The sequence below is a fragment of the Apteryx rowi genome, unplaced genomic scaffold (genome assembly GCF_003343035.1).
Source record: "Apteryx rowi isolate R43461 unplaced genomic scaffold, aptRow1 scaffold_76, whole genome shotgun sequence".
NCBI classification, from domain to species: Eukaryota; Metazoa; Chordata; class Aves; order Apterygiformes; family Apterygidae; genus Apteryx; species Apteryx rowi.
This window is the reverse complement of record NW_020451049.1, coordinates 2963322-2984251: the sequence shown is the minus strand read 5'-3', so window position 1 is coordinate 2984251 and position 20930 is coordinate 2963322. Positions and strand designations below refer to the sequence as shown.

General features: G+C 37.0%; 1 protein-coding gene across 1 annotated transcript in view; it reads right to left on the bottom strand.

The window, feature by feature from the left end:
- The window catches only part of GRIA2 (glutamate ionotropic receptor AMPA type subunit 2), a 56709-nt gene extending 53371 nt beyond the window's left edge, over nt 1–3338 (bottom strand). The window contains exons 1-3 of the mRNA XM_026088256.1: nt 3237–3338; nt 2663–2720; nt 1906–2145 (exon numbers count right to left, since the gene is read on the bottom strand). Coding sequence (XP_025944041.1) covers nt 1906–2145; nt 2663–2720; nt 3237–3338 — 400 coding nt within the window. The remainder of the gene's footprint in view (nt 1–1905; nt 2146–2662; nt 2721–3236) is intronic.
- Between the last annotated feature and the right edge of the window lie 17592 nt (nt 3339–20930).

Sequence of the window (20930 nt, the reverse complement as noted above, 5' to 3'; positions counted from 1 at the left end):
TTTCATGAAAAGTAAGTCCCTTTCTTTCCTCACTCCTGAAAAAGGAACCTTTTTAATTTATATAACATTCCTTAAAGATATGTTACTGTCACTACATAAATACTTATGCGAAAATGTTTAGAGGAAATGTGGACCCTGTGTATTCAGGGTCCGACGTCCTCAGTGTGGCTGACTATACGCTGCTTGACAATGCTGGTTAACCTTGTACAGTCAGTGTGAGCACCGAAGAGCAAAGATTTACTCAGCATAACGGTAAAAGTTTCATGCCTTGGAGCTTGTTATCACTGGGGTGCCTTGCCACAATAAAAACAAAACAAACAAGAAAAAAAAGGCATAACGAAAGGGCACCTACCAATAACAATTTCATGCCGTTACTCCTGGCCAGATTCAGTAAGTGCAGTTCATGAGAAGAACTAAGTTTTTTCTCAGTATTTCCTAAATATAAATCATGTGCTGTTCACACACTGCAGTTCACACTGCTAGTTGCTTAGCCAATACTCCATCAATCAGCTAGCTTCACATCTGTCCTTTCTAAAAAGGCAGGCAATGTTTCTGATTCTAGTGTGAATTTGAAAAAGATCTGGCAGAGAACTGAGCTTAGGGTTCATCGTTCCACATGACAACAGAGCTACTGCTGGGGGCTGCACGCCAGCATTACTGTTTCTAACTTTAGGGCTTAGACTATTGATGGAGAACTGCTTCGTGGAGGTACCTTCAGCTTTTGAAGAGCATAATGTATTCAATTCAAGAAACTATGGTGTGATGATATAAAATTAACCTTCCTTTAAATCTAGCGGTATCTCACCATTTAATGTGCATTTAGTATTCAATTCTGACCAATGAACATGTGGATGAGCCACAAAATAGTCTTTTTAAAGGAAACAGGAGAAGATGAAAAAAGTTAGCCAACAACTAATAGGTGAGAAGAACCTGAAAACAGAATGAAAATTATGGAATTCCAACAAGGGCAGTCAAAATAAAACACTGTTTCTTTCCAGAAAACTACTTAAAATACCACAATTTGCAAGTGATTTTTCCCATTTATAAATTGTTATATTATTATTACCATAGCCATAGGTATAGGACTTGTGAAGGCTGTACCCTGGAATGAGTAGCTTACAGAAGGCACACTTTGGTTTATTAACAAAAATCCAAGCTCAACAGAGGGAAGCGTAGATAGGGGAACCTGAGTATCTATCAAAGACTGCCTCCAAAGGAGCAGGGACTGCATCCAAGATTCTTGTTTGCTTGGTCCCCAACTATGGATTTTGCATTTCTGTGAAGTGAATCTGCGCCAGTAGACGACCCTTGATGTTCCCTAACTCTCCTAAAATATAATTGGAACTCTGAGCAGGTGGTATCTGTAGGCTTCCGATAATTGGGCAATTAGTTTAAGAACCCAAAATCTTTAACAAAGAATTCAGGCAGTCACTTGTAGAGGTGGCAAAAAACCTAGCTGTTTGATAAAAAGAATAGGCTTACTGATGTTTGTGTTTGATCCTGTAATTTTAAATAGTTGGTATGCAAGTCAAAAGCTTAATCTGGTTGATAAGCAACATGTTACATTAAAAAAAAAGAAAGAAAAATTGCTAAGACAAGTTCTTTTTCTCCTTAAATAATTCTTTTTAAAAACAGACTTTACATGGGAACTGTTTTCCAAAATGTGAGTAATCTTTCATCATTACTTTTCAGCACATGCCTGTAATTCTAGTGATGTATACTCCAATAATTTCACTCTCATTTAAAAAATTTTGTATCCTTTCCTAAAAAAACATTTCTAATTTTTAAGTTTATGCTTGTTGTAGGTAAGTATGCCTCTCTTTGCTCCCTTTTCTAATACTGATTCAGCATTTCAGTGACATAAATGTAGCAAACAGCATACAGATAAAAAATACCATATCTCACCTCTGTCACTGTCATACAAATATGCAAACTTGGTCCACTGATAGTATTCAATCAGGCTAAGAAGAGCTCCCTTGAGGTCGGGTCTCATCTGAATGACAAATGGATGTGTTCCATCTGTTGGGAAGCTGGGAGTTATGAAGGAGACATGAAGAGTCCCACAGAACGATGTTATGGTATTTACAGACTTCTTGTCATAGAATCCAAAAATCGCAAAGACCCCTCTTGAAAACTGCGAGCAGACTAGGAGGGAGAAAGAAAAACAGTTAGGGAGAATTTTTTTCCAAGGGTTTATTGAATATCTATCATGTATGTATTTTTGAGAAATCAATAAATTATCTAATCACATACCTAACAGAAGAAAAAAGTAATAAAGATTATTATATATTATTATTATTAAAAAATTCAGAGATGTGATTTATATTCATAGACAATTAATTGAAAATAAAACTCATCAAATTCTTAAATTCAATTTATACTTTAAAGGATAGTGGTATAAACATCAAAGACAGCTGCAATTTATAAAATGAGTCATTATGACCACACATAATACTATTTTGGAAACTGATAACTTTTTGTCATGAGAGAAATAATTTGGGTATGAGGACAAGACTCACTGAGCTCTTTGCAAAATACCTTAAGCAAATAATTTGCCATTTGAGGAAATATAAAATCAAAACTAGCAGCAAATCTATCAACAACAAAAAAAAGTAAGTTGATTCACTTTAAATCTTTGAGTTCTTAGGCATTATTTTAATACCTGCTCTGTAGGACTCAGCAAAAACTGGTCCTTCTGGATGACATTTGCAGTCATGCAGCTGAAAGAATAACCTCATAGGGTAAACTCATAGGTAAATAACATGCTGATTGTTCATTTTTTCTCTCACTGGAGACAATTCAAGCCAATCGATCAACAAACACTGCTGATCGCTGCAGCCTCTATGAAACAGCAGGTTCCTCTGGGTTATTTTGTTCATTGATGCTGCAGGTTATACATACGTCTAACTTCTAAAACAATGGCAGAGTAAGGAAGCATTCACCTCATCTCTGATTAATTCCCATTTATCCCCTATGCGTTCTTCAGTTTGTACATAGTCACCTTGAACAACAGACAGGTCCTTCTAGAGAAAACGCCTGGTCGGCCTGATTACAACCCCTGCTACACCTGACCTGCTTAGATACAACTCAGAATATAACTGAGGATAATTTTGCCTAGCTATTTAGTGCACTAATCTCTGAGTATATTTTACATAAAAGGGCAGAAACAAGCTGACTTATTGAAATTTCTCAGATTTGGATTATTATTAAAACAATATTTGCTCTTCTAAATTTACCTCATCTTTAATTTTAAAAATTAACATCTCTTTATACCTGTTATTATTTGTTGTCATCCTCTTTTCATGGCTTTGCTTGTCTATCTTTGCTACCTCAGTCATCTCTCACACCCAATTATTTCTATATTTGAATTAAAAGCATCTAAACAGTATAGGCAAAATTCTGAATCCTCCTATTTCAACAGCTATCACCTCTCAACTTTAATTAGGTCAGAATTTCACCTCTGGTAGAGACTGAAAAGGTGAGAGAATACAAATAATTAAAGAAAAATTGATGAATAAAACCCATCTACAAAACCATGCTGCAGATTTCTCAGGGCTAGAATATAAGATAGTCAGACCTCTTCTGTTCCAAAGGTACTTCCTTACATAAACTTCCAGTATTTATCCCCAGGGTATTAAGGGTATAATACTGCTCATATTGAGCAAAGGTTTCTGAAAAAGGCTGTGAATTCGCTGAATAGGTTCTCTGTTTCAAGATCCTGAAACTCCTCATTCTATCCCAAATCACTGTACTCCAGCTGAGACAAAAACATCTCACTACCTCCCCACATACTCATGAACAATTGTTTCTGCTAATTTCTGTTAATTTGTTTCTGCAGCAACAGCTAAATATTTTCTGAACTTATTACAATAAAGGCATTAATCTCTGGTAATTCACCTTCAAAAAGGCACATTAAAATTAAGTACCAATTTAAATTTGGATCCCTGGGCAAGAATTCCACAGAAGACTGTTGCTGGCATGTAATTGTGATCTTCTGTATGAAACCATTTTAATGCCACATGTAAGTAAGTGACAGAAACAATGTCACTGTCATCTCATTGAAAAATAAGAAGTGTTATGCCAGTATTGCTGACTCCTAGGATGCCATCACTATCTCTTGTCACAGATACTGCTTTTCTTCAAGCACTAGCCAACAGTTTTAGGCACAGATGAAATAAGCAGCTGCCTACAACAGCAAACAACCAAGGCCAGCTGTCCATGCCAGAAACTTTGAAAACCACCTCTTCCATCTCTGTTGCAGTTGAGGAAGAACTCAAGGTATATTGGCGGTGCCTTTTCAGCAGTACCAGTGGCACCCCTCACGGTAGAAAGCCTGGCTCTTGGGAGCTCTGTCCCAGTTCCACCCCCTCCATCCTTCCTACCAAGGAGACATCCAGCCCTGACAGGCCTCAGCCATACATCCTTGCCGTAATGAGGTTCAGTCTGGCCAACGCTCTTGGGAAGCTTTAGCCTCTGTCCCGGCTCCTGAGGTTATGTAGTTAGATAGACCTCAAATTCCATTAAAAAAAACAAACAAACAAAAAAACCCACTACATTTGAAAAAAAATTTAAACCATCACAAAAAAGATGAGCCCAAAAGAGGCTTCTGGTGTCGGGAGCAGGAGGGAAGAGAAGGGAAGRTATTCCCAAACATATAGCGATGAACTAAGGATACTGCAGAAAGTGTATTTCTTTTTGGCAGGATTCCCACTGTAGACTAAGTCTACAGTGATGTTGTTATTGCTGGAAGACATTAGTTTTATAATGGTAAATCACAAGCTGGTTAAAAGAATCATGACGATTAGGACTCATAAGCCATTGAAACATGAAAGATACATTTTATTTTAAAGACATTAGAAGCAACTGCCAAGATTCATTTCTTTCAGGCTCTTCCATATGAAGTGTTTTTCTTTGGGTTTATGTTGTCCTTCTTCCTAGAAATCGCCAACGACCTACTTAGCAACAAGATGGCAAGAATAAAATAAGCTCATTTCGTGATCCCTTTTCTAGAGAGATTTGTCCGGACTGGCAAATAACCGTATTCCAAGACACAGCAAAAACAATTAATGGTACCTGAGAAATAATAATTCCCAGAAGATTTTGTTATAGTTAAGAACTACGCATTTTATATTTGATTTCTCCCCGTTCTTTTAACATAGCTAGGCAAAAACCTATTCTGCCCCTTTTCTTCCAGAACACTGAAAACGTGTCCTATTATTTTCTTCCAAAAACTAAGGTCCTGATTTATTCAACAAAAAACTTAAACATACACCTGCAATGAAAAATAGATGCCTTGTTGAAGGAGGGCCAAAACCATTTCCTCAGCTATTAACTCTTGCCTTGATAAATACAACTCCTTCTTCTTAGGCCTCTTTTTTACCATAATGTACTCAAATCTTTATCACACTTTCTCCATTTCACTATCCTATTTTGTCTATAAACTCTATAGGCAGGATAGTTTGATATTTAACTCTGTGGCCATTACTGATTCTCCAGAAACAAATACAGCCACATTCTTTGCCTCCCATCATTAATGAGCATAATACTAACCCACACCTAATATCTAAGACTCAAAAAAGTGCCAATTTTAAAGAGTACATATGAAAATTCATAATATGAAAACACTGCAAATAAGGTTCTTTTTACATTATAAAGTGGTCCCAGTTTAGGAATGATAGAAGTTCATTTCATAATGACTGAAGAAATGAAACTATAGAGGCATAAAATGTCTTAGAAATAGTTGCACTTGAATATGTATGTTTAAAACCTATTCTAATCAAGTCTTTCTGAGCAAAGATTTTCATCCCAATGGATGAATAATAACCCTTTTCATTGTTTACATTCAAAGACAATGAAATTAGAAGAAAATTAGCAAAATGCTCAGTTAAATTATTATAACAGATATCCAACAGTACCTGTATATAGCTGAGATTCTAAATTTTTTTTATTATGACTCTTCTGACATTCTTCTAACTTTTCCAAAAATTACTTTTTTATATGAAAGTTTTGATGCTTGGTGTCTGTCCAAAGGTGAAAATTTTGAAGACTGAGAAAGTATCTATCTTTTAGTGCTTGGATTTTGAGTGCTGTCAACATTAATGCAGTGTTACCTGTCATTTTATTATGATAACTTATTTTACTATAGAGCTAATGAAACTATTCCAATATTAACATAGGGAAATAAATCTTCACTGCATATTATTTAATCATGTCCCATAGAATAATTATTCTCTTACTTCTAAAGAAAAGAAAATATCACACAAGTGTAAAGAAACAGTCAAGCAGAGCCTCTGCAAAAGATGAACAAAACACAAAGGAAATGCCTGTTGGTCTGAAAAGCTGATAGATGAGTGGGAAGCAGCCAGGAACAAGACAGAGAAATCGAACAGCCAGTTATTAATTTCAACAGTCTTCAGCTTCTGAAAGGCGACATTAAGAACAAGCGGACAGTAGAAAAGAATCACAAACAGCAATAGACTAAGCAAAAGTAGCAAAAAATAAGCAAGAACTACAGCTGCCAAAAGAATTCACATATGATTGAAGCTGCATCAGAAAACCATTATGAGAACAAAAAAAACAATATGGATTACTTCCAAAGCTATCAAGAAAACTGCAGCATAGCAGAAAGCATGTTGTATACTCTTTTTATAGACCAAAGAAAGTTTTTGTAATAATCTTATATATAATCTGCATGATCCGTTTTACTCTTTCAGATTATATTACTAACTTCTGGATGCGAGGGCTAAATTTCTCTTCAAGAAGAGTGAATACAACACAGGGAATCACATAAGTCTATCAAAAGTGTTATTTGGAACCATGAATGAGTATGTATATACATATCATAACTTGAGATGCGGATGCTCCTTCTAGGGTTACGAGAGACTTACTGAAATCAGGAGTACACAGTTTGCCAAGACTCAAAGAAGAACATAATAATCAACGGATAAGACAATAGATCAAAGCTTGATGCTAAGATTCAGGAAAACATAGAAACCAAATAAAGGCTGGCATTTTAAAATGCCAAAATATCCTTTACCAAAGCTGAGAGGCAAATCAATACCAATCAGAACATCAATCGCAATCAGAAGTGAAAATATGTTGTATTTCCGGTTAACAAAACATGGAATCTCATAGAGAAAAACCTTCCTTTATGCCTTTATCTCTCTTTTTTTAATTTCAAATTTTCATGCTTGGAATTATAGCCCTTCAATATTGATCAAAACTCTGTATTTTCCTCTTTGCAGACTGTGCACGTATATATTTTCCTAGTATTAAAAAAAAAAAGGGGGGGGGGGAAGAGAGGAGAGACCGCGAGAGAGAGAGGAGAGAAAGTGAGAGAGAAAACGTACAGACCTCCCTGGGACAGATGGATATCAAATATTGAGATCACACCCAGAAACACAGAATGAACTGAACCTCATAAATACTTCCATGATGATTTCCTCTTCTGTACATTCAGTGTGACACCACAGAACACAACTTGGAGCAACAGCTTGGCAGTTAATGAACCAATAAACCACAGCGGACAGGAGATCTCACCTTTGCACAGAGACAACGAGGGAAATTCTCATAGCCTCAGAGAAGGAAGAAAACAAAATTTAGATCCTGAGGCTGAGTGTTAGCAGAGGACAATTATGGGGGAGCAGGTACAAAGGATGTTTCTCCACCCTCTCTGGCACAAATGTAGTCTTCAGCTATTGTTGTGACCCAGACTGTTTCTTCAGAGATTATGTAACCAAATGGATCTTTCCACTACATCATCAGCAAAAGGGGCTTTGATCATTGCGCAGAACTAGAGTCAAAACCTGGGTTGCTGCAGTGCAAAACCAGCTCACAGACCAGAGGAGAGACAGATTAACTTATTTCAACCAGTCAATTACAGAATCACAGAATGGTTGAGGTTGGAAGGGACCTCTGGAGATCATCTAGTCCAACCCTCCTGCTCAAGCAGGGTCACCTAGAGCACCTTGCACAGGATCGCATCCAGGCGGGTTTTGAATATCTCCAGAGAAGGAGACTCCACCACCTCTCTGGGCAACCTGTTCCAGTGCTCTGTCACCCTCACAGTGAAAAAGTTTTTCCTCATGTTCAGATGGAAGCGTCTGTGTTTCAGTTTGTGCCCGTTGCCTCGCGTCCTGTCGCTSGGCACCACTGAAAAGAGTCTGGYYCCATCCTCTYGACACCCTCCCTTCASATACTTGTACACRTTRATAAGATCTCCTCTCAGCCTTCTCTTCTCCAGGCTAAACAGGTCCAGCTCTCTCAGCCTTTCCTCATAAGAGAGATGCTCCAGTCCCCTAATCATCTTTGTAGCCCTTCGCTGGACTTGCTCCAGTAGTGCCACATCCCTCTTGTACTGGGGAGCCCAGAACTGGACGCAGTACTCCAGATGGGGCCTCCCCAGGGCTGAGTAGAGGGAGAGAATCACCTCTCTTGAGCTGCTGGCAACACTCTTCCTGATGCACCCCAGGATACCATTGGCCTTCTTGGCCACAAGGGCACATTGCTGCCTCATGCACACGCTTCACACTGAGGAAAGAAATTTTGTGCAAATATGGGATATTTTAGGCAAGTACAAGAAAGCCTTCAAGAAGTTAGTGGCCATCTGTTAGGAAAGTACACGATGATATGGCACAGCTTCTCTATATGCTAATGCTGCAATAATGAAGGTGGTAAATAAACATCACATTCAGATTGAAACAACAGGTCAGAAATACAGTCTGTTTAAATGACAGTTGCATTAAATCATATATTGCTTGGCTGTGTACTGTAAGCATTTTAAAATCTTTTTCATTTTTAGGGCAATTACCATGATGCAAAAGAAATCACTGAGAACACTGCTGAAAGAACCATGCTAAAACAACTATAATTTTGAGAGCAAAATAAGATTTCTGTGATAAAATTAATGCAAATCTTACCATAGTCCATACAATTCTTACACAGCTCTTCCCAGAACTGTCAGGATGCTAGTGTACTTGTCTAAATCTCCATTACTACCAGCTGAAGGAGATGCAATGCTTCCTGACCCCTCGATCTGATGACCTGACAACTCTGTTGAATAACAGAAGTATAATTTCATCTGTTCTCCAAAAACTACCTGAAATCACAGTCATTTCCTTAAGTTCAGTTCTCCCCTACACCTGAAGCCATATCTGTGGGCACTGACAGGACATCCTTTAGAAGCTTCTCCCTTCTGCCTCCCTTCATTCTCGCTACGCGCACACGCTCTCAATAACAAACATGCTATTTACGCTTAATTATATTTAATTTAACTTTCACGTATTTGTTTCCTTCAGATCTAAAAATGCATCTCACAAATTGTTTGACTCTCTGGCTTTTTTCACTTTGTTGGTATCTTTGCCAACAATTACAATCTTGCAGTAACACAACATTTTTCATCTGAAGTGTCTGATAACATGTTACCTTCTAGATAGGGAGGCAGGTAACCGAATCTGAGATGACTGGGTGTTCAGAGACACACTGCAAGTCATGCAGAAATCTGTTCCTTCTGAGCCAGGTTCTCAGTTTCTGTAAGGAGCATTTTAAGGGAGCCAGTACAATTTACCACAACCGAAAATGTAGTTCTCCATTTTTTGCATAAGCATTTCCACAAACTTGTCAGACCAGAAATACATTATACACAACAGAAAGCTTATCATCTTCTCTTTCCCTCAGCCAGCACTGTTGGAAGCAGCCTTTTCCTACATTTCATTAAAATAAACATCTTCAAGTTCCCAAGAAACAGTCATTATGTAAAACTGGATATCTGAAAACTTGTAAAAGGATCTGGGATGGGATAAAATTAACTTGGCAGGTACAAACACTTTTTATTAAAATATTTGCAGAGTAGGGTTCAAATTATGAAAATCCTTTTTCCTTTCTTGAGCTAGAAGGATCAAAAATCGCTGCCAAATCAGTTGTCTAACATTGCTTGACAACACCTTATACCTTCTAAAAGCAAACATTGGTTGATTCAGCCCTAAGTTTCTCTCTTACAAGGATGGGGATAGCTATGGGAAAAGACTCTGAGGCTGACTTGTAAAATCAAGAAAAAAAACTTTAAAATCAAGAAAAAAACAGAATCAACATCAAGCAAACTGTTATAAGGAACAAAGAGGATTTCCAGAAGCAGGGAAGGTATAGCACAAAATATGTAAATGATGTTATTCTCAGAAGACTTTTCACTATATTTTTTAAAGGAACAAATGCTATTTACCAGTTGGTCCTTTGTGACCTGCAACACACGATTCTGAGAAAAAAGCAGAAGCTTAGTCCTAGACATTTACCACTTATGTACCCCTCTCTGAAACGATGCAACTGGGAGTCTACTGCACTCAAAACAACACAATCCAGGCTACATTTTGTCACTTCAGCACAGCGACCACTGAGGCACACAGCTTTACTGCAACTACTGTTGTATCCATCCTAAAGTCTTAGTCCCTCCAGGTGGCCAAACCTGATTTTCAAGTAAATTCTCTAACGAGAAGCTTTGGCAGAAAGATATCTTTTCAGAGAGAAGTATCTTACACAAACCAATGGTTAATGTAGTAATAAACAGGACACACAAGGCCTCAATTCCCTGCCCTCAGCTCCAAAAGCTTTTACCTTCTCACCAGAAAAACCATGTGCCTCTTCCACCTGGAAGAACTGCACTGTTTCAGCCTAACCACTGACTCACAATGAAGGGTACATTGTACTCGCCTGTGATTTTTTCATAGCTCTTTAGGCTGTGGTTCCAGACATAAAATCTAATTTTCTGTAATGTCTTATGGATTTATGACATTTGCTAGGATAATTAGCTGTTAAACTAATTGCCAGGTTTCATTTGCATTTACAGATGGTATAATACATCATACACCTTCCTATCTTCATGCCCTGTTTTTTCCATTTACTGTAGGAATAACATTATTTATTTGTGAAGTACTCAGATACCATTCAATAAACATTATTAGCAATACAAATCAGAAGTACAGTAAAATCCTCTTAATTAGGACACCCTAGCAAACAACTTATTGTCCTGATTATATGACTGTTTTAATTAAGACAAGAGGTTATTCAAAAATAAAACAGCATGGAAAGCTTTAAAATGATAAAGTAAAATAAGCATTCATAAGCAAACACAGGAAGAAAATTGATATTTCTTGCATCTCCTTTAATCTTTAGCAACTAGATGAATTTCAAAATGCATTAAGTTTCTAACTTCTTAGTTCCTACTTAGGAAGTTTCAATTTAGCACTGGTGGAATAAATCCTTGTTCACCAAAACTTACAAAGATTTCATAAAGCATATCATTACTAGTTACTTTAATAAAGCAATGACTTCTTCTTTCAAAGTGGAAAATATCACAATATATTCTCTACTGTAAGTGAAATTACAGTTCCAGACTTTTTCCTCCTGTGTTCAGCTCTCACAGGAGCAGGGCTAATTAGCTCAGATGAAGTTTGCTGCCTCTATGTTTTGCCTGAGCTAATTTGAGTATCTATATTGTACTGCATGCTATGTATAGACATGCATATACACTACATCTTAAACTAAAATTAAGACCATGTATCGAGGAAGCCTATGTCATGTCTGTAACACTTCGTGAAAACATTTTCCCATTTAGCACTGTGATAGCAACTGAGGGTCACAGTCTCTGCAACTTTAAATTGTCCGTCAGATGCTATTTAAATGTCAGAAGTCTCAGGTTTTTGCAGTCAACTTCAGTCTCTCGTTTTCCATTACAAGTAAACCATCAATGTCAACAGGCAGGAGGTTTCATTTTGAAAGCTGCCTGGAAAACCACCTTCAGGCTTCTCTTAGCTGCAAGAATTCTGGCGACTCACAGTTGCTACACTTAAAACACTAAAAAAAATAATAATAATAATAAAAAAATTAAAGCAAATCAGTAAGACATAGTAATCATTGCTATCATTCTACTGGTTGTACAGGAACAAGGAGGTCATAGCTGACTTGAGCCTACAAATTGCAAATCTAAATAAATCAATAGGAATCACATGAAAAGAAAAACAGGTTAAGGAGTTTTTTTAAATGCACAGGCAGAAACCTCATATAAACACCTATTTTGAATCCTGCACACCTCCAAATTATACCAAACCTACAGCAAAATCTTGTTACATTATGCATGCTCCCTCCGAGGTATGCAGGTTTTGTAGTATATAACGTTTCCCACTGTCTAAATGTTTTGAAGAGGCTTTCAAGATTATTAGATAGGGCTTCAGAAAAAGATTCCTCCTCCCACCCACCCCAACTGCTATGATGGGTCTAAAAAGTCAGAGAAAAACAGAAATGTATTGTTGTATGACCAGATAGTCTCCAACTATAACCTACTTGGCTGAAAAAAGTGGATCTGAATGTCATGAAACCGTCAACTGTGTATACAAGATCAGTAACTCATTTTTGGAAAATGAGCTTTTTCACCAGAAGGATTTGTTTTCATGCTTTAAGAATTTATCATAATTTAACTGAGATAAACAATCATTAAAATATTTACCAACACTATTCAGTAAATACCATAATATTTAGAAACTACAAATATAGCTTTGCAATCTCCCTGGCAAATATGCTATGTAGGAAATGACAGTGTTTATTCCACTTTTCTAGGCACAGACTGAGGCAAACCAACAGTCTTGAACAGGCACATTTTTATCTCAGAGATGAAAATCCATTTCACCTTTATATCAAATATCAGGGTGCAGTATTTAGCACAGAATATCCTGCTTCCAGAAAACTGTTCATGGAGATGACCAAGAATGCCCCGGGCACTCAAAGATTTATTCATGGCGCATACTGTGCTGTGGTAATTCATTTTGTGCCTTTAGCTGTGTGTACATTAGCAAGCAATGCACTGCCCTAGGAGCAAACCTTTCAGTGTGAAAAGCTGGTAGGGAAGATCCAACATATGTGTTTCAGGGGTTTTACTGTGGACTAGCTTTAGATCAGTCCTGTGGAATGAAGGCCCACTAACAGTTTGAACGCATTGGTGGAACTCCAGAAACACATCTTCCAGCTTAGTTTCATTCAAAAGGAATTAATTTCTTGTGCTCCAAAACCCACTCCATAATAAGAACCAAACAACAGTAGAGTGGGGAATGATCAGGAAATTTGTTTCAAAAAAGCATTCCTGATCCAAACAGAAGCACTATGGTGGAAGCACCCCATGCATTTGCAGCAGGTATGAAAAACATATTTCCGCCTGGCCAAAAGTCGAATTTGGCATGGCAGTCTATCATTAGGTCTGATTATGTTGGACTGCATTAGTTTCATGGTGATTTAACACTTCAGGTCTTTCACCGATAACACTAAAATAGAATTCACTCCAAGAATAAAAGTATTAAGCTTCAAATCTTCCTTAACTCCCCATTCTTAACAGGTATTTGATTTTTCACACTGATTTATGAACAGGTTACATCTTTCCCACAGAAAAAGACGTTCTGTTTAGCCATGCTGACATCTTTCACAGTCCTTCCCTTAGTGCTACAATATTTTGTGTTTTGTGCTAAGTCCTAATTGATTGAAATAATCCTAAATGTTCCACTCCCCAAAGAAATAATTATCTCACTTCACTGTTGTTATTTTAAAAATCTCATGACTTTTAAACATGTGTCCTGATTTGGGGGCCTGCTTAATGAACTGAAAGACCAGGCACTGGCAAAATGCAGTCAATCGTGTTGTAGATCTTGCAGACTAATTTGTTATACTTACAAGAGAGACCATTTAAAATTTCTAGCACAAGCCAGCTGGAGTGGTTGCTGCGTGGCGCAGACAGTGGCCCACTGTTGAATAATTAGAATTCAGAGCTACAAAGCAGAACTGAGCTACTACAATTTAAAAAATTACTGTGCCTCAGCTGTACTAACATGCTGTGCTACTTTTGGCAAATCATGTAGGCTTTCTGTGTCTCAAACTGTTTTTATTTGTAAACTGGAAATACGTCTTCCCTTCCTCATAGAAATACCAGAATGATAAATTCTTGAATGACACACACAGGCATTACTGTTTCATTGACGAAGACCACATAAATTACATAGCCAGGAAACAATAGCTTGACCAGCTGCTGAAGCTGAAGCTAAACAGCTGATTTTTTTGTTCTCTCTAACTAATATTGAAGGAAATAATATGGTTATTAGTATTTCCTCTGCTTGAAATAAATTCAGTAGCTATTTCAAATGCTGGTTAATCTGATTGGGTTTTTTTGTGTTCACTTGTTTGGTTTTATTCATACTTAGATCAGGATACGATATTTAGATTATTCTAAATGAAGCTTATTAAAAATATTTAACTGTATAAGCCAAGCTTACCATATTTAATGCAAATGCCACCTATAGTGTGATAATTTTGTTCAGGGGAATCTAGTATCTCATACTGTTTACCCAGACTTACAAGATTTTGCACGTACAGCATTCTAATGTTATAGCACCAGGCTTTTAAAATTGCTTCTATAAATATATTTGAGCAGCATGTAATGCAACAAAATGGAACATTTTGTAGCATATGGCATGCAAAGCTGTGAAGTGAAGGGCATGCCTAGATCTCAGCTGTGGCATGCCACCTAGTTTGTTCCATAACACTTATTTAACTATATGGTTCATCGTAGGTGGCAAGCCACCAATAAAGCACAGGTGTGTTGTATTATTTCACCTAAATTTATGACCCATGCAACAGAAAGCTGCAATCATCTCTTCTAGTTGCATATTCAATGTCAATTCTGTTGTATAAATTCACTTAGAGTTTACTACAAGATACAAGCAGAAATTCTGCATTATACCTGTGTGTGACAAAATGCTTAATTACATTAAGCACTGTTTAAACACAATATTTGAAGAACAGGGCCTGATCTATAGTCCACTGATAGTGATATAAAGCATGGAACAAGGATGATTCATTTTAAAAGTACAAATTTACAGTGTCTGACCAATAGCAAATGTATTTCCCAACTTCCTCCAAAACAAACTCGTAGGTATGGAATGAAAATCTCACCTATTCTGGCTTACTTCTCAGTGAAGTAAACTGATATGCTTTCCGCAGACTTGGCTCTCCACGGTTGCTATTTCAGAACTGCTCTGCCCACGAATTAGATCCTCTCCATTAACAGTCTCTCTCACTTGCTTTCCACCTGGCTAGTGTAATAAGCTATCTGTTTCAAAAAGTCCTCAGGGCTTACTAGACTCTTTCCCCTGAAGGACCAGAAATCTACAGAAAGGCTTCTGTATTTCAGACAAAAACTGCCACTTTGTTACAGTATCACAAGTACCCACTAATTCTTCATGAATCAGAAAAGGCCCAAATGCATAAAGATTTTTTTTGCTGCTCTCAATATTAAGATATTCAAAAAAAGTTGTAGACCTGCCAGTTTAACTTGTTATATAAACCAGTATTGGGATTATTTTTTCTAGCTCTTTCACCTTTTCAAACATTCCTTTTTTGAAGATGCTCTGAAATGCCTTGCCCTGAAAACTGGAAATGTCTCAGTTCATCCTCTATGATACACACAAAACAGATAAAAGCCAATTTCAGAATTGTCGTGAACAGAGCTGGCATTTCAGTATCTGAAATAATCACTGGAAATATTTGCTAGAACCACAAACAATTTTATTAGGCAAACATATGAAATATAGTAACAGCTTAATCTTATTCTCATTGGAGTCATTGGAAGTTTTGCTATTTACTTAAATAGGAACCAGATCAAACACTAGAAGCTTAATAATCCAAGCTCACTCACCATTGTGCAAACAGCAGTTGATTAATCTGAGGTATCATTGTAACATACAGAACAGTTCTGTGCAGGAAAAAGCGAAGTCTCACTCTTCACAGGGATGGAAAGCTTTCCTACCCCAGAAATGCTGGGAGCAACCCACCACGCTGCAGGAATAGCCTGGGCAGGGGCTCTCTTCCCCCTCACACCCTCACCCTTCCAGGCTCAGGTGTCTCCAGTCAGGTCTCTTTTAGCTCTCCTCAGAGCTCCCCTGTGCGTTTGTGAGCGCCCTGGACGTTGCACAAATGAAGCAAGGTCTAAACATAGCAACTGATAAGCACAGCTCTGGGACAGTCTTTGAGTGCTTGTATAACCGACCACCTCCCCGACACCCATTGAAAATCAGGTTCTTCAGCCAGTTCACTGAAATCAATGAGTCTATACAGCTACGGATTTAAAGTATCAGGAAGAGCAATTCTGTGCGTATACACATTTGGTTTCAGTGAATCCAGAACAAAGGAGCATTTTTATAGCCTTCAGCTTTACTAAGATATTTTTGCAAACAAATTTGTTTTAGACAATGATAAATAAAAGAGGAGAGAATGTATATTTTGCCGCTAACTTCTGTCAAACAAATGCTAGTCAAATACCTCATTGACACTATGCAGACATGGTGCCAGAATGGTACAGAGATTTTTGAACCTCTGTAAGACATTTTAACCATGGGTCTTGATCGATTTGTATGCAGATCTCTTCCCTCAGCAGAACTTCTTTGCAGCGACTGTTAGCCCATATTGTTGAACTGAATCCAGTGTAACAGAAGTGAACAGAAAACTGTTCCTTTTTCATTTGAATAGTGATAAAAATGCAAATCAAATCAGAGTATTATTTTTTAGAGCAGCCTGCAGGTTTTGTATGTAGCTGGCAAGTCACAAAGAGATGTATATTTACAAAAAAGTTTGTAAAAATTTTTAAGAATTACAAACAAAAAATAGTTAACTAAATTAAATTGACTATAAGTGTAAACTTAAATTATATGATATCTTGAAAGCCGACATGAAAAAAAACAAGGGACAAGGCAAAAAAAAGAAAACAAAGGCTGTGGGAAGTCAGAAATATGGCACATCCTCTCCTCCTTTTCTGTTTAACTCAGTATCCTGAGGCTTGAAGTTACTGCATGTATCATGTAGATACGGTATCTTAAAAGTCATGCAGGTAGAAAACTGTGCCAAGAACAATTACGGACAACATTATGCATTGTAATATACAAATGAGGTTTGTTTTCCTGACTATGAAATCTACATTTAAGGCATAAAAATACGCACACATTATATATTTGAAAGATAATTCAAAAATATTTTCAAAGTAAATTAAAAGGACTATATTTCTTTTTTGTTATGAATGAATTACATCATTGATTTAGGTTGTACATTAAAATACTGCATATATATGCTTCATTATATCGTTGCTAAAACCAAAAGGAGGTAGGATTTTTCTTTTGCTTAAAAACATAAAATATTTTATGTTGGTTTTGCTAGTTTAAAAAGGTAGAATATGTTGTAAAATATCCTAGTTGAGGAAATGACCTGTCAAATTATACAATTTTAAGATTAATCAATTATTTGCCATAAATAGTCCCAATTACTTGAGCTTTCAGAGAAATACAGTATTACATTCCACATATGACAATGCTGAATTAGACGAATAACCATAAGAAATGTAAAACATAAGTTCAGAGCAATATGGAGCAGGAATACAACAGAAAAGGTTAAGAAGCACTTTTGATGGTGAAAGGTTTAACCTGGTTCATCTTCCATTTTTGTCACTAACACACAAATATGGAAGATAAGTGACCTTGTTTATGTAAATGTAACTATTCACAGCCTTCCTTGACAAATTCAAATGACAACCATGAAAGTCAAATTTTGAGCAAGCATGTTCTAACTACCTTAGGCAAAGTATATCTCAAACATTATTCATCCTTTATGTAAAAATGTGGCTTGAGGAGTGTTTAATCACACAGACTCCATTAAAAACCTTACTCTGTTTCAGGTTTTTGGGGATTTAGACTGAAAGACTGCATTAAAGTGACGATTTAAAGAATGATTTATTTAAAGAATGGTTTAATAGCTCGTTTCCTCTTGCTTTCAATCTCTTCCATGGGTTCATTTGCTCTCTTTAATCTTTGAATCCTTCCTATTATTACCATGGTAGCACCGCACCCAGTGTTGAGTTCTGACTAAGCTGTCTAAATGGCCAACTTTTCGACAGGAGCTGCCTACCAGTTTTGCACAAAATCAGGGCAGTAGAGATGAATGAGACTAAAAGATCTTCTAATCTAAGTCACTCTCCTTCCAGAGCAGGACCACGTCTCTTTGACCCACTGGCATCTTCTACTAGACATGTTCACCAATCATGAAGAAGTCTTATGTTCATGAAGAGAGCTGAGCCCAAACAGCAAACGCTGTAACATTAAATGACATAAACCACATGAAAACTCTCTTTAGGCACTAACATACAGAAATGAAGGGTGTTTAGTTTGCTAGAGCATGCCCTTGTTCAGAGGTTTTGAAATGCACATTAACTTTATGCCTTTACCTAAACCATCTTAATTTTCTCTGCATAGACCATCTCAGAGTTCAATCACTGGAAAAGAAAAGTCTTTTAACCTACCCACTATCATTAATGGATGTTAAGCTGCAGTTACTGCATGGCATCTGCCATGCCTTTTATGAGTTTTTTTTCCTTATGTTTAACCCCCTCGGTATTATATCATAGAGCGATATTTGATATTTGAAAAAATCCCCTTCTCAATATCTTAAAATAATAATATAACCTTTTATCTAAGAACTTGTATTTAAAGAGATATTACCAGCATATATTATACCAGAATTAATAACACTTCCTGTTATGACAGTATAACTTTCCTGTGGATACTCTTATTCTGCAATTCTCCTTAAGAAATCAAGCCTTCATTAAAAGTAAAAAAAAATTTAGCTGAAATATTAGACTTGCTTTCAAAGCCTGTAATAAAGGCCACGCAGTCACAATGTTAATTAGCGGTCTAAAAGTTAAATCAATACACTATAGCTTAGATCAAAGATAACCCACGCCCTAATGTTCTCATGGCAGACTGTACACTTTATAGGCTTTTTTCAGTGCCCTTAGATGTATCTTATACTTATCTCGTTCCACAATGTGAAGATGTTTATGACGAGAATGACTGAGCTACTATAACTTCCTGTAAGTAAAGAAAGAGAATGCACAGAAGAAAGGCAAAAACTTAATTGCAAATGGAAGAGGGAAGCAGATGAAACAGAAAAAAGTGAGAGAAGAATTCCTATGAAAGATAAGGGCAAAGCCAAGAACTAACAATTACATAATCATCACTGGAAAAGTGTAATTTATCCAGTTAAAAGACTTCATTGCATATTCATTATTGTTTTCTCATGCTGGACAGTTTAATCATTGAAGAGGCAAAGAACTCTAATGCAGGGCTAGGCAACCTTTGGTCCTGAAAGTGGTTGAGTTCATGTCATATTAAAGGACACAGAAAAACTGTAGTGCTTCCAGTTGAAGACGACCTCTGAGAACAGCAGCTTCTCAGCAATGATGCAGTATTCTTTCCAGCTATAATACAGAATGAGGATCAGGACAGCTATAAGGGACTTACTGTCCTAAATTGTGCAGAAGAAACACCCGTTCTATTTGATAACAACACACAAGGCAGCAGTGTCTTTGCTTTACAATACAGGAAAAGAAAGAACTAGTCTGTGTCATGACACCAGCAACGTCTAGATGAGTCACACTAGCAGATTAAGGAGGACACCCACATCATAGATTGGGTCAACAAGAGTACAACAGCAAAATGTTTTTCTAGATTTCTAAGTAAAGCACACAGCAATAAAAACAATAATGGGACTTACCTTAGAAATCATTAGAATTAATAGAAGTCCTTCAATGAGAGACACTTACAACAGAGGAAATTAAGACTTCTGTTTGTGTTCAAAGGCATAGTGTATTTATCTATCTACCACTGGAAAATCAACTTTACAAATGCAGTGACAGCAGTGAACCACCATTACTATCACTAACAATGTAATCTTTAATGGAGAACCATTTCCCATGTATGGCACATTTCAGTATCATTTTAATAAAAAACTGAGTGGTTCAGCTGAGTGGTTTCAGTAAAGAAGAAAAATCACAGGTGTAATGTGAGTAGAACTCAGACATAATTATTTCAGGAACACTGCAGCCTATGTCGGTGATCATACCACCGACAAATCCCTGCAACAAGTGCATATGTGGCACTAAATGCTCAATCCAGCTACTGGCAGGTCAGTCAGGTTAGTCAGAGGAGAAAAGCAATCTTTTTAATTAGCCCTTTGGGAAGACAGGGCTTGCAGTGAATTTGGTGCTTCCTGGTATATTGCCTACATTTCATAGAAAAGGAGTATGAAATACTAAAAGGACTGACAGAAGATGAAGTCGTCACGGATAACATCTAGTGAATGACAGTCTCATAAAGGAACCCATCAAAACTCTTTAAACCCTAACTCCTAAGATGTAGAGTATGCCAGCCTTTACCAAATCATAGCAAAACACAGATCACTTCAGAGCAAGTTAATTACAGGAAGGGGGCATTAGGTCAGATTCAAATAGTGTGAAAGAGACACAGCTGGTAAGAGCATCAGCCTCTTAAATGGTGTCGGCAATGCTAAACTCCCTATCAAGAATTTTATCTACATTAGCAGAAATTCACAATGAGTTTCTGAAAACTAGGAACTAAGGAAAGGGAAAGTGATGAATGGTCTTCAACAGGGTTCTCAATATGATCTTTCAAAATATGAAGCCTGTATCACCCTCAAAGTCAAAGTAGAACATTACAATGATCATAAGGAAATTATATCAAATGGTACCTCACAGACAGGACTTGGGGTAACTCCAGTGGTAATAAAGATGGAGAAAGCTAACACCAATGCAGCAATATTATGCTCAGGAAAAAAAAATAGAAACAGCCATTGTCTTCTACATCAGAAATTTCATTAGTATGTACACGGCAGCACTGCAACAGTTCCACAGATCATATTCTTGGCAAACCACTAGCTCCTTCAGTGCCAAGACTTTAGTACATGAACTTAGAGATACAAATGTATGACTTAGAAGTGAAATACATTCTGGAGAGAAATTTCTGTCAAGAGATCTTCAGTCACTCGATTTTCTAGAAAGACCAAAT